Genomic DNA, 13,724 nt, shown 5'->3' on the forward strand with positions numbered 1-13,724 from the left:
GAAAAATACATTAAGGTCTTAGTTTCTGCCTTTGGAGTAAGAGCGCACACAGTGTTGATTTTCTTCAGTTGACACCTATCACAAATTTAAAACTTCATTTCTTCTGAAGTAGGAAGATCTCCAGCTCCTCTGGCTGAGTCCCCCTGTAGCCGTTTTCAAAGAAAAGACTTGTGATGTCCAATGCTCTGCGTCTTATGTCATAATCATTGAGTTTTGTTCTGCTCATCTCCGACTCACACACTAAATCCACTATATACTGCTTTTCAACTATAATAAGAAATGTGGTGGTGGGGGTATCTAAACAAACGGTTCATAGTTTTCATTTCCTCTGTGCCTCCTGTCTGCATCCTCTTTATCGGTTTCTCTCCATCTCATGCTGACTCTTGCCATATGGAGGGTGGTATGGCATCATTATCCATCCAGCCAGAGAAATCCACAATTATGACAAGAATAAGTGGAGAAGCATATTTTTGTATGCTAATGAGCTAACCAGGGGCCAGTAGATTCTGATTAGGCAGCACCATTTGCCAAAAGGTACTGTTACTGCTACTGTATTCTTTCCATTTAAGTAAAACTCAATTTATTTATTTTTTCATACGGCTTATCAGGACGATAGTATGGTGCTGGCGCCTTTGGTGAGCTTAGAAAAAAAGTGACAGACGTGGAAAGAAAGCCAATTTGATTTATTCAGTAGATTTAATGGAAGACACAGTGGAGCGTGAGAGCATCTATAATGTACCCCAAGTGACTGTTCTCCATATTCTCCCCAACTGTTCACAAACAGCACAGAGCAGTAACAGAAAGATCATATACTTTACAAGCTTTAAGAAGCAGCAACAATAGTTACTTAGTTATACAGCTTTTGGAAACAGGTTTAAACTTGGTGATAAAACATTAATGTAAAGAGGCAGTTCCCCTCTTCTATTGCTGCCTGCTTCTTGTGTAATTAAATAAAAAACAAAATAGCAAATAATAGCATGTAACTGGTATCTGAGGGCCCTTTTAGTGAAAGAGATGTTATATAACTTTTTTGTTGTAGACCTAGTTTTGAGTTTTAAAGCTGCACAGCTGCGTTTACTTTCATTAGAGTGTATTTTGTGTAGTTTTGTATCCTGTTGGCATCAAATTACATTAGAGGACATTTAATAGAGCTCCCTGGTGCCAGCAGACTTCCAAGAATAATCTCACATTTTGTCATAATGATGTGATTTGCATTGCAAAGCACTTGCTGAATCTTCCTGGAACTTCAACACCTCCACTGTAAGCAAAATTCACAGAGTTCCTGATTTACAAATAACTTCAAAGAAGTACTGAAGAATTCTGATTTGCCTTTTGCTATTTTAAGCAAAAAGTTCATTCATTTCTCTGGTGCAGACCCAGTCACAGATTTATCTGAGTAATATTTTCATTAGAAATTCTGCAATATTTTTCTCACCAGCCTTAAATAAATCACTTGCAGCAAACTTGCACAGTAGAATCATTTTAAAGATTAAACTAATTTAACTGCATTTCTGATTATGAAGTAGTGTTGTTAAAGAAATCCTGCTCAACTCAAAGCTTATTTACCAATTTGCTCATTATGCCATGATTACACAATGGAGAGTGTTCTGCTTTGTATGTCTCTGGTGTATTGCCTTCCATGCCTACAGGGACTTTCACTTAGAAAGACAAAGGAGCCAATAAACCTGAAGTAACATATTCAATCTGATATGAAAGCTAGAAGGAGCAACTAAATTGGGATGCTCCTGCTTTCTTTATATTGAAGCAGGGGTGTCATCTCTGGGAGCAGGGGTTGTCTTTGAATCTTACAGCAGCCAGGAAGACAATGGATCAGAGGTGGTGAGAGAGCAAGGAAGAGGAGCCTAGCAGGGGGTGGTACCCTTCCTTAACCTTCATCTAAAAGATGCTGGGATGTGTGTATTGGAGAAATGATGAAAATATAAAGTACAGACTGATAATTACAAAGATAAAAAGAAAAACATGAACAAAAGTGTATCTATAGAAGAGGGACATATTAGATGCTTTATGTGTACACAGTACTGCTGGGTCTGCATTATTTAACAACTCTCATTAACCTGAAACAGACTAAATCAATAGTGTAGGACACAAAGCATTTCAGGGGGGCTATAGCAGCTCCCCAGCAAAGGCACATCAGGAGATATCAAGGGGGGGGGGATTCATTTAGAGATAAAACACTGCCTTTGGGGTCAGGGATCACCTGTCGGGCCTGATATGGCTCGAAACCAAACTTGTTAAACAGAATATTGATCTAAGTGTGTTTGTGTGATATGGTTTGTCTTTTGTCTACAGGATGCTTTGGGCTTCTTGTTTTTTTTTTTTTTTTTTTATGAAATTCATCTTAACGTAGAAATCAAAGCATTATGCTGCTGAAATTTAAATGCAAGTAGTTAACAACAAATAACACAAAATGACAAGAAGCTAAAAAAAGGCTTTGTTATGAGGTTAAACCAGTAGATCACAAATATCATTGGTATTCATTTTAAGAGATCATGACACACCTGTCACATACTATTATTTTCATTTTTACCTTCAGTTGGACTAAAATATCCAACACCTGCTGCAGTGCAATCCAATCAGTGTATATGATGGCATGAATACTGTGACTGAGTCATGAAAACAATATGATCAGTAAGATGTGCCAGTATCCTTTAAAGGAAGGAAAGAAAAAAAATAAATAAATAAGGGAGCAAATAAAGAAAGGAAGGAAGGATGAAGGGAATTTGAAAGTACAAATATCAAAACATAAAAATGGAAGCAGAGAAGAGGAGGAAAAGAATATTGGAATATAAACCAGATGGAGATGAAGCCAAAACCTGGTGTCAACTCACAATCTCACAAGTCACAATCAAAGAGATAAAAGAAGAAGCAAATGCCCTGATTATTCTCAGATGCACATGTGATCCTCTACCAACAATTTTCTTTTGTGTTTGTCCATTTCCCTGTCACACTCCTATCCTCCCTTTATTTTCTGTCTAAATGCTGTTAACGCCCTACACTTTATAAGATTAGCATTCCTATGAGCATAGTCTTATTGACTATCATGACTTATAGAACACGAGAACATTTTTGAATTTCCTTCCAATATCAAGTGAAACCTGTTTGTACCTTCAAACCTAAAAATATCTCTAGGCTGGTAGATTTTCTGCTCCATCTTTGATTATATCTGACTATTTCTTCATATCTTTCTCGCCCACACCCATATGCAGAAATATCAGCAGTTCCTACACAGTGTGTGTTGTAATGCAGAGCAAACATGATATTGTCACTCTTCTGTCCCCAGCTCTGGTTCAGCAGGGTGCTAAGGATGTTCAGACATTGATGAGGCTTAAAAATGGCAGATTTGTTTTTTTTCCTAAACACAGAGAAAGAAAATTGAGAAATATAATTAATCAAAGGGATTTTATTAAATCTTTATCAAAGGCTAAAGATGTGTGTTTGTTTTTAAACTTCTTGGTGGTTTTTCCTGGTCAAAAGTCAATCTGTAAAAGGAAGAAACAACAATTTTTGTCTTTTTCTTTCCAGGCTGGCTTTTGGCTCTGAGAGTAACACCTTGAGGGAATATAAATATTATTTTCTATTAAAATAATCATTAATAAAAGATTTTAATACTTTTGCTGCTTTGCACATCATATTGAAATGCCAGTATTAGTGTTACTTCATTTTGTGGTAAAGATAATTTATTTAAGCTGGTTTTGCTCATCTTTAGAAGCTTTTCTACGTGAACACTATAAGGTTCAGGTTAAACATCCATGTTAAAAACATAAAAAAAAGGGAAACTGTCAGCTTAATGGTCCCTGACTTACACTGATAACTACCAAGGTGTCTCCCACTCTTTGAAAGCAGGTGAATAAAGCTGCTAAAGCCTCTGTATAAAGGCACCACGAAACAGTGTCTTTATTTTTCTCTCTTTGAAGTGAATTGACATTCAGCCCAGGGTGGAATTCAAAAACACACCTTACCTCTCAAACTCCTTCAGCACTTTATATAAAGTTGGAGCAGCCCCCTTGTCCTTGAGAATCACTAACTGGTTGTCTGTCTTTTGTATTTTGTCATTGAGGAAGAGGAAGGTAGAGGAAGACTTGCTGGCAGGCCCAATGGTGGGGGCCAACGGGTCTGTCTACCTCCATCTCTGCAACAAAAATGTTAGTAGATGAGCAGAACACTCGGTAAAACCGCAGGACATTGAAGAGAGTGCAGGAAAGAGGAGGATGTGTGACGAGAATGCCAGAGCACCATGTCACTGCTGATGACAGTCAATTTGTCTGAGAGTCAAGGGGCTTTGAGAGGCACACTCCACTGCAGGCAGCAGCTGAGCTGATGCTATCAATAAGAGGGGTACTTAACTGTTTTTCATGGACATACTATTCAGCGCCATGCACATCGTACATCTCCAAAGCAACTTTAACCTTTCACCCATACATCCATTTGTGGATTCCTCATCCAAGAACATCATAGAACATCTGGAAAGCAAATGTAGCTATACAATTATTTTGTTTTATTCCTGTATGAATTAAAAGAAGAAAAGAAGGTGTTTGAATAAATAGTTGGCTGGACCAAATTTCAAAATTTGTTATGTTCAATGCATTTTTTTTAATATGCCTATTTTAAATTTAAATTTGTGTAGAAGATGGCTGGATTAAAAAAAAATAATAATAATAACTAAGTTTTTTATATACATATTTATGAAGATTTCAGTTTCAGGTAGTCTGAAAATAAAATGTGCATAAAATAGAATAAACATAGAAAGTGAGAACATTTAGCATTAAAGATTTGCATCTTCTGTAAGTTTTTCTTCTTTTGTTTCTTCAAATTGGGTCAAAAATATTATGTTTGACTTTTATGAATAAATAATGTTCACATAGGGATTATTTTGCAAAAAAAAAAAAAAAAAAATGCAGCAGAGAAGCAATACACACTCTTATGAACAAGTTGTGCAATATTCAGATGAAATCTGCTGCTTTCATGAATTGAAATTCTCCTTAACTTCTGCCTGCCTTTTTTATTTCTAAATTATAATTTACTTAGATATTTGGAAATCATATCGTTACATAACAACAAAACTTCTTAGCTTTTGTACAGGACCCCATATGTTCATTAAAAATTACATTGATTTTTCTTTTTCTTTTTTTTTCTACAGAATTGAAATGAAAGGCCTTTGGATACCAGCAGTTCCCCTGAGTGCTACAGCCTCTGCAGATATCTTCCTTTGATATCATTCTTTTTGCCTCCTTTGTGTTTCTCCTTTGATACATATGGGTCACTGTGACCGATGCTTTTCACCTGACAGGGATCTTTTCAAATAGCCACAATGTTAGCCACGTCTCAGGCTAAACTAGAGGTAGTACAAGCTGAACCTGGTGGTAGACCAGCAAGCTTTTTATTTATTTAACTTTATGTTATTTATCTATTTTAAATCCTGCCATGATTGCTTTCTGTTTCTCATTAAATGCAGTTCAGTTGTGATAAATCATTTTAGTTAATAACATGCATTTTTGGTTTTATAAATGATTCTTCATCAAGTTTCAGTTTGAGAAAGTTTCAGATGAGATTTCACCTCCTTTCCAACATTACAGTCCAGCATTATAGTCCAAAAACAGACTAGTAAACTGAGGCACAGCATCATATTGCACTGAAGTCCATTTTCATTGAATCCATTTCTGTAGATGTCAGTTGGTCTCAGATGGGTTGTGTCACATTAGTGATCATCTCCAGAAGCCCAGCTGGTTCTGACCCACCAAAACCTTTGAAATCTGATCGCCCATACCTTTATGAGCTAACAACTAAAATTTTCGGGTGGGTCACTTCTGTCTATGGCTAAGTATGGACTCGTAACCAAAGGTTACTGGCACTCTGCCACCTGAGGCCTTGAGCTTTAGACACTGAGTGAAAATATATGGGATTATATGCAGAGTAATTAAAGTCTATGAGTGGAAAATTTATATTTTTAGAGATCATTTCATATAAGATGTTGCAGTATGAAAAGGAAGTGGGTAAATACCATTTAAATGTCAAATTACTATGAGTTATGTCACCTTGCAGAAGCTGTATTTCTTTTATGTTGAATGAAAGGTTATTTTTTCATTGCACCACTCTAACCGTCTTTTGAAAGAAACCCAAACGTGTCCTGTTGGATGCGACTCAGGCATACTAGACCAGGTCATGCTTTCCCTCCACTTTTTAGAAACTTTTATGTGGTTTTGGTTTGTATTGTTGTCCTTCTGTTGTTATGCATAATCAACTTTCAGCTGGTGTTTTGGTATTTTCACTAGGATTTATGGTACAATACATTACTCATGTCTTCTTCTCTCATAAATAAACTCCTTTTGTGTTCATGCACTCTCACCATCTCCTTGTTTCATTGTCAGGACCATTCATTCATGTCATTACTTCTGGTCAATTTCATTGTGTTTGGGCTTATTAATTAATTAATTTTATTTTATTTTATCTTAGTTTCATCTAACTTAAGAACGTGCACCCAGAATTTTTTTCTTTTGACATCGCGTAAATGCATTGTCATTCACAATGAGCTCTGATTTCCAGTCATTACTCCTCTGCCATTTCTGTTTTTCAACGCTAGATAGCACAAGGAGCACAATGTGATTTCATTTAAGGGGGATGCCAATGCAGCTCTGATTAGCAGAACTATGGCTCTTTCCATACCTCCTGATTACTGCTGCAGCCAAGTTTCCACTGATTTTAGTTACTAGTCTTTCAGCATCTTTTTTTTTTATTTCAGTGAAGGCTTAAAATTATATTTTATAAGTCTCTTGGTTATTATTTTTTATAGAAAAATGCAAATACACTAACGCCCCTAGAAGAGGGTGGAAAGGTTTTAAACTATGAACATGAAAATAAGTTGAAATGACACTCAGTTTTGCATCAAAGATAACATGTTCTCTGACATGCCAATCAATGATCACAGATTTGCTTTTGGTGCATTGAGTTTAAGCTTTGAGTTGAGTAAGTTTAAGCCTACAAATCTAATTTAATATTGTCTTTTTGAGGTTGGATTATTAATAGTTTAAACTATTTACATGTCAACTAGGAAATCATACAGTGATTGATAGATGATAAAGTAACGAATCACTTCATGTGCTGATGTTTAGTTTATTTCACTTTCTTAAATGGAATAGTAACTGTAAGGCTGCCCCATTAACAAATCTGATCTGTTTAACAATATAAAGATAAAAAAAATATTAAATCACACAAGCAAGCTCACTCAACTAAAATATCTTACATATAAAAGACTATGGGACTTTCTTTACTTATTTTCCATGGTATTATCGTTGATTAAACATAGAGACTTTTACATGATGTAAATATTTACAGCTGAAACTCCCTCTTTTATATGAATATATTTAGAATTATCTATGAAGTGGGTAAACTAAATTTGTATCTGCTGTGGTGGAGGGCCATCTGAATCAGCCCCAGTCAGATCTTCAGTGATAACTACTCTGGGTATATATTGAAATGTCCTGTGCCAGAGATCAGTCGTTTTCCTTTTTACTTAGTTGACATTAAAACTGCTCTATTGTGTCTCCTGCTGGAACCACACAAATGAGCTTTGTGTTTTCTCCCTGAAGGAGATACCCCCAGCTGTAACTACAGAAAGCAACCAGAAGGGAGCACACTTTTCATAGTGCAGTGTGGTGCTCCTGCTGGAAAACGCCAGCTCTGTTCATACCCAGCACTCCATCCCAAAATACACATGAGAGAATTCTCTTAGCAGTGTTAAAAGTCTAAATGAGAGGATTCGCGTGTTTTTATTTTGTAGATTATATTTACACGCTAAGAAATGTTTGTCTAAAATTTCAAGGGAGGCAAAAAAAAAAAAAAAAAAAAAAAAAATCTATTAAATATTTACCGTTATAATGAATGTGGGCATGAGTATGACTCTAGTAATACCATTATTCTTGTCTTACTCTCAACCTCCCTGAGGCGCGTGCGTAATTAGTCCATTTTGTATAAGTCAACATATTTTACAGCTAAAAAAAAACCCGAGGGGTGCACCCCTGCCTGTCTTTCTCTGTGTACCATTCTTATTATGTTACTGCTAGTTATGATGACTAATGTTTGCATCTCCTTTTGTTAATTTAATATAGTTTCTTTAACAAAATGCTTCTATGAAACACATTTTGTGTTTTAATTACACTGTTTCGCCAACAAAAGGCATGTGCAGATAGGTAAGATCCCGGATCTCTTTTGAAACATGAGAGCAACTTCCAAGGTGGGCAGGGCAGCGCAGGTAGAGGGATTTATAGGGAGAGGGAGTTGGATCAGCTGTAAGCGGGCTTCCCCAAATTTTTTGCTAGTGGATCCTGCGCCAGGAGCTCGGCATTGCGGCCCGGTTTTACCATCCGCTTTTTCTTGGAAACCGTGTCAGCGAGCAGCTGAGGCAGGCTTAACATTTCAAACGTCTGGCGGTAGGCTGCAAAGTTTCCACCCTGAAAACGCTGTCGTGTGGCAGCAGCCGCAGTAAAGCTGGTGCAGGACACATCCACACGTGTAGGTTGGTGGTGGGAATTTGCATTCTGTGCTGTATGCCCAGCCTCTCTAACTGGGATTACACTCCTGTTGCGTCGATTTATTCTATTGCTGATGGAAACTGATTTATTATAGTTGCTTTTAATCAACTGGAGCCAGCTGCCTTACATGATAAAGGTGCTTCACTGTTTATTTTTGTCTTTACATGCGTGTGTAAAACCTGTGCTCTTAATGGGCTGAATTAGCATATTTTAATATACACTAATTCTTTATTGAGTCATGTTTATCGTGCTTTAAAACCTTTTCTAAAGTTGTGTAGAAGTCTGGTCAGCAGCAACACATTGCAACTCGGGTTAAAAGTGTTATTGCACTGTCATAGATGTCCACTCAGCTGGAAGAAGGAGGCCTGCAGCTGGAGACCACAGCAAAACGCGATGTACTAAAATCTGAAGTTTTTGACTTGACAAGTCCTGACGGATGCGCCAGCCAGCGCGGCTGCCCCGGGGACGGAGGAGAGAACCAAGCGGTTCTGTCTGCAGAGGGCCACCAGCAGAAAGCACGAAAGATGACCCGGAGCCCCAAATGTGCTCGCTGTCGGAACCACGGCGTTGTTTCGTGTTTGAAAGGCCACAAACGATTCTGCCGCTGGAGGGATTGTCGCTGCGCCTGCTGCTTGCTGGTGGTGGAGCGGCAGCGCGTCATGGCAGCGCAGGTCGCGCTCAGGAGGCAGCAGGCTGCGGAGGTGAGGAGAGCACAAGGCCAGGTCAGTGAACGGGAAATAATGGAGAAAAAAGCAGATGGGTAAACCGCGGCCTCCAGCTGATGACTATTAGAGCATGACTAATAAAGAGGCCACTTTTTCTATAAATATTGAAAAAGTAACATAATTTTCTAGATTTATTAGACCTTATATTTTCTGCTTAATCTAGTGAGAAATTTGGTTCAGAGACTGAATTTGGAGGAGTGGAGTTATGATCTTTTCAGCAAATGTACATGGCAAAGTATGATTATGACATTAAGCAGAACATGCTAAATATGAGGTTGGGTTCAGGTAAAGTGTTTTATGTATACTTCCTATACCTTTTTAAATGTTCAACTTATTTTAAATGTTCAACATTGGAGAAATGTATTAAATGTTGTTCTGACTGGAGAGAGTTAGCTTATAGTTGATTTTAATATTATTTTTAGTCTTTGTGAAGACTTTCTCTGCTAAAAAAAACTTTTTGATGAAGGAAATTATAAGTCAAACACAAAGCAAACATTGCTAACTGATGTATTAAATCATGTTGGTATTGTCAAGTAAATTACTTGAACTTTTTCTTTGAATTTAATAAGATGATACTGAACATAAATCAGTCTTAAATGAAATGTGAAATTACTAAAAGCCAAAAATAGTTTATGCAAACTAAATTATATATTTGCTAAAATACTAATTTGACTAGAACAGAGTATAACAGATAAAGAAAAATCTAATCTGTGCCAAGAACCAAATATCAGTCCTTTTTACATCTTTAAATCCCAAAGATTTCTATGCACTTTACTGCATATTGTATTAAATTAATTTTAATTACCCATAGGTAGTTATCTCTGTATGATATAATTATGCCCAAATGTTTAATTTCCTGTTCACATGTTTCTCTCAGGTTAAAAGGGGGGTCAAGTGTGCAGCTCCGCTGAGGAGAACGATGTATCAATGTTATACCAGAGCAGCCGAGTCAAGCATCGCTAGGAACATCCTGCAGGGTAAAGCATGATTAACATTTTTGTTTCACCCAGACCTTGTTGGAAGGTACATTTTATCAAACAAATGAGCAGATATAGAAGACAACTTTTACATTTTTTATTACTTTAGTGTATATAATTAGTCAGTTGTAGGAGTGATTAATTGCTCTCATGTCAGACTAAATGCATGTGCAAAGTTTTTCCTTACAGAAATTGTATTTGGTGTGGATTTTAATTGCCTGGTAATACATTTATCTATTAGTAGGATTTTTTTTTTCAGTTTTAGCTTCACTATATATATATATATATATATATATATATATATATATATATATATCCTCCTGAGACCTGGGAGAAAAAAAGTATTTTGATTTGGATATATATATATATATATATATATATATATATATATATATATATATATATATATATATATATATATATATATATATATAAATCAAGTATTGGGGTGCTAAAAAACACATTCCAAAGATTATTTTGTTTTTACCTCATTTTGTTTAAATTTTACAACACGTGCACTGTAGTGCACACCAGGACTTTACTGATTGTGAGCAAGAAACATTAACAAAGTTCAAAAGCTGATTGTGAATTTAAAATGTCCACTAAAATGTTTGTAAAGAGGATATCAATTAATATTTAACATATTTACACAAAAGCTTCATAGAAAAATTGGGGATGCATTATCTTAGAACTCACTGACTTTTCAATAGCCATGGGCCACTGGTCTTGAACAAAAATTTCACCAGGCTTTTCTATTTCACAAAAGACCATCTATTTACGATAGATGAGAAAGCACTGGGATTTTTTGGAGACACAGAGGAACATTTGGCAATTCACACATCTCACCTACGTTTTGCTGTTGCACCCAAGCATTTGTTACCTGAAAGGCCTTGGACCTGTAACCATTTCAGGCATGTGGACTGTACCATATTTTCTGATCATTATTTTATCATTTACATTTTTAGTTTTATTTCTGTTCATATTTTCTGAAGTATAAGTTAAATCAGTTAACTGGTGCACACTTCTATGTGTTACCCTTTTTTGCTCAAAATTAAAAATCTCAGATTCCTACATGTCTGTTTTGGCCCAGATAGGACAATAACACACTTCAGCTGGTCTGGTGTCTTTGACCACTACATCTGGCTCAGCATCTTGGTCCTCCTCGTGTAGTTCCTCATCAGAGTTTCACCCTCTTGCTCACTGGGCTTTTATCTTCTGTTAAGAATTCTTTCTGCCTCTGTTAGAGAGCTGTCCACTAGAAAAATGTGAAATAAACACAAGAATAAAGTCCTGACGTGTACTACAGTATACATTGATAAATTAGTCATTTTCCCTATATTTGTATACACACACAAGCCTTTGTTCTTTGTTGTTATCCTAAGCAACATCCAAGTCTCATGCATTATTATTTTTTATTACTTATATGGACATGTTTGTTTGTTCCCAAATTGAATGTTAGCCCTCAAAATGTTTTTGATAAATTAATTTCTGTCCTTGTGCAAGATATTTAAAAGGGTGCCTTAAGGTGCCAGAAGGTAAACGTAAAAGATAACAGACCCACACTTAAATGGGTGTGCTTACTGCCTCTCAAGTTTTACTTTTTGGATCGAATTACACATAGACCCACACACTTTAACTTTTCTAAACAAACCAAAAATCGTGACTTTGATTTATGAAACAATATTATTATTGCAATATAGTATTGTAAAAATGTGTGTATTAATAACCATTGGCTTGCATTCAAATTAAACTGGAGGCTTGGTCTTTTTCACAGCCTCCTCAGTCTTCCTGTGCCCCCAGCTAAGCAAAAATGACGTAGCTAACCAACTGCATAATTAAAATAATAAACAATAAAATTTTCAAGCATCAATACAGCAATTAATTGGTTGGAACAGTTTTATTATCCCTAAAATGATTCTTTAAATGAATGTGTAACCACAAAATGTGGCTTTATTCCCATGTTCAGGGTTAAAACCTACAATGCCTGGAGAGGATGACACGTCCTGCTGGTCAAAGCAGCTCCAGCGTGACCAAACACACGTTCCATGTCCCTCCATTAGCGCCCGCATGAGGAAGAGACGAGCCTTCGCGGACAAGGAGTTGGAAAATGTGATGCTGGAGCGTGAGCTCAGGCAGAGAGAGCTGCAGACTGACATTACTTTTTCACCCTCTGCCCTCATCCCTCTGCTTCACCCGCCAACCCTGCCCATCTCTCCGAGCCTCCACTGCTGCCCTCTCAACAAAGACCCTTCCTCTGCAGGAACATCCAGCTGTGTGCCTGTATATAAATATAAGCCCCTTTATGAGTGTGGCCTCCAGTTTTATGAGTTCTTTCACCTAAAGAACAGACCCTCCACAGGAGGTGACTATAATGAGTTTTTGTTATGCCAAAGCTCAGAGCAACATAGGGAGGATAAGGACGTGCAGAGTGGTTGTAAAGCTTGTGGGAAGAAAAACCAGTCAGAGCTAATACCTCTACCATCGCAACAAAGACTCAAAAATGACAGCAATACCATGTCAGGTGTCGGCCTTGTCAAACCCCCTTCAAAACCAACAGAAGTAATAGACTCAGATTGCTGTTCAACTACCACACTCGCTATTTCTGGATCAGATCAGGGTTTCTTGAGTGAGCCAGACATCAGTTCACCCAGCAGGACTTTTGATCCCAGACCTCTGACAGCTAAGGGCTGGAACGCAGACACTCCTTCCACCCAGGCAGGTCCTCGTGCCGACTCTGTTAAGAGCCCTCATAGTAGCTCAGTGAAAACTCCTGCTGTGACACCGTTGCCTTTCTCTGTGGAGGCTCTGCTGAGGGCCTGACAGGCAAACGGGAAGCAAATTTCAGTGCACTTTGGTATACAGACTTAAATCCAGAGCAAATATAAAAATTGTAAATCTGTGTACAGGATTTGGAACCCTTTTAAGTTGCAACAGTGTAAGAAATTACATTTTTAAAAAGTTTATATTTGTAAACATTGCATTGGTATATAACACACACACACACACACACACACACACGCACACGCACACACACACACACACACATATATATAAATATATCAGCCGTACATTTTCATGTATTATCCAGCTTTTGGCCATAGCTTGAACAGTGAACTTTTTTTTTATCCTTATCTGTCAACAGTTCCATAAAAATGTACCAAACCCTGTTTACATCAGTTGTATTTTTTTCATTTTCCTGCAGAACAAACACACAGTTGAACAGAAAAAAAAACGTAAAGTGTGGGATCTTGTGCTTGTTCCTCTCTTCATGATTAGATTTTTAATTCAAAATGCAGCACTGCCTGTTCTTTTACTGTTCAGAAATCCCAAATAAGAAAACTGGAGCAAGTGATTTTGAAATCAAAATAATAGATTTCTTTCAGATGCTTTTACAACAGTGCAGAAAAAGCCTGGATATTTCTCCTTGACATTTCTGCATGTGTTTACACCATTTTTCTGTTTGTCATTTACCAGAA

At 37.0% G+C, this 13,724-nt stretch overlaps 1 protein-coding gene across 4 annotated transcripts; it reads left to right on the forward strand.

Moving 5' to 3' along the window:
* Positions 1 to 8,318: 8,318 nt before the first annotated feature.
* dmrt2b (doublesex and mab-3 related transcription factor 2b) lies at positions 8,319 to 13,419 on the forward strand. Of its 4 annotated transcripts, none has more exons than XM_042005399.1 (4): positions 8,319 to 8,682; positions 8,885 to 9,268; positions 10,149 to 10,248; positions 12,215 to 13,419. In XM_042005399.1, the coding sequence occupies exons 1-4, from the start codon at positions 8,674 to 8,676 to the stop codon at positions 13,066 to 13,068; spliced, it is 1,347 nt and encodes a 448-aa protein (XP_041861333.1). In that variant the 5' UTR covers positions 8,319 to 8,673; the 3' UTR covers positions 13,069 to 13,419. The 4 variants fall into 4 exon arrangements, with proteins under 4 accessions (XP_041861333.1, XP_041861336.1, XP_041861335.1 ...); XM_042005402.1 differs by having other exon boundaries at positions 8,885 to 9,247; XM_042005401.1 differs by having other exon boundaries at positions 8,319 to 8,530.
* The last annotated feature ends 305 nt before the right edge of the window (positions 13,420 to 13,724 follow it).

The sequence above is a fragment of the Melanotaenia boesemani genome, chromosome 14 (assembly GCF_017639745.1).
Source record: "Melanotaenia boesemani isolate fMelBoe1 chromosome 14, fMelBoe1.pri, whole genome shotgun sequence".
In the NCBI taxonomy this organism is placed as follows: Eukaryota; Metazoa; Chordata; class Actinopteri; order Atheriniformes; family Melanotaeniidae; genus Melanotaenia; species Melanotaenia boesemani.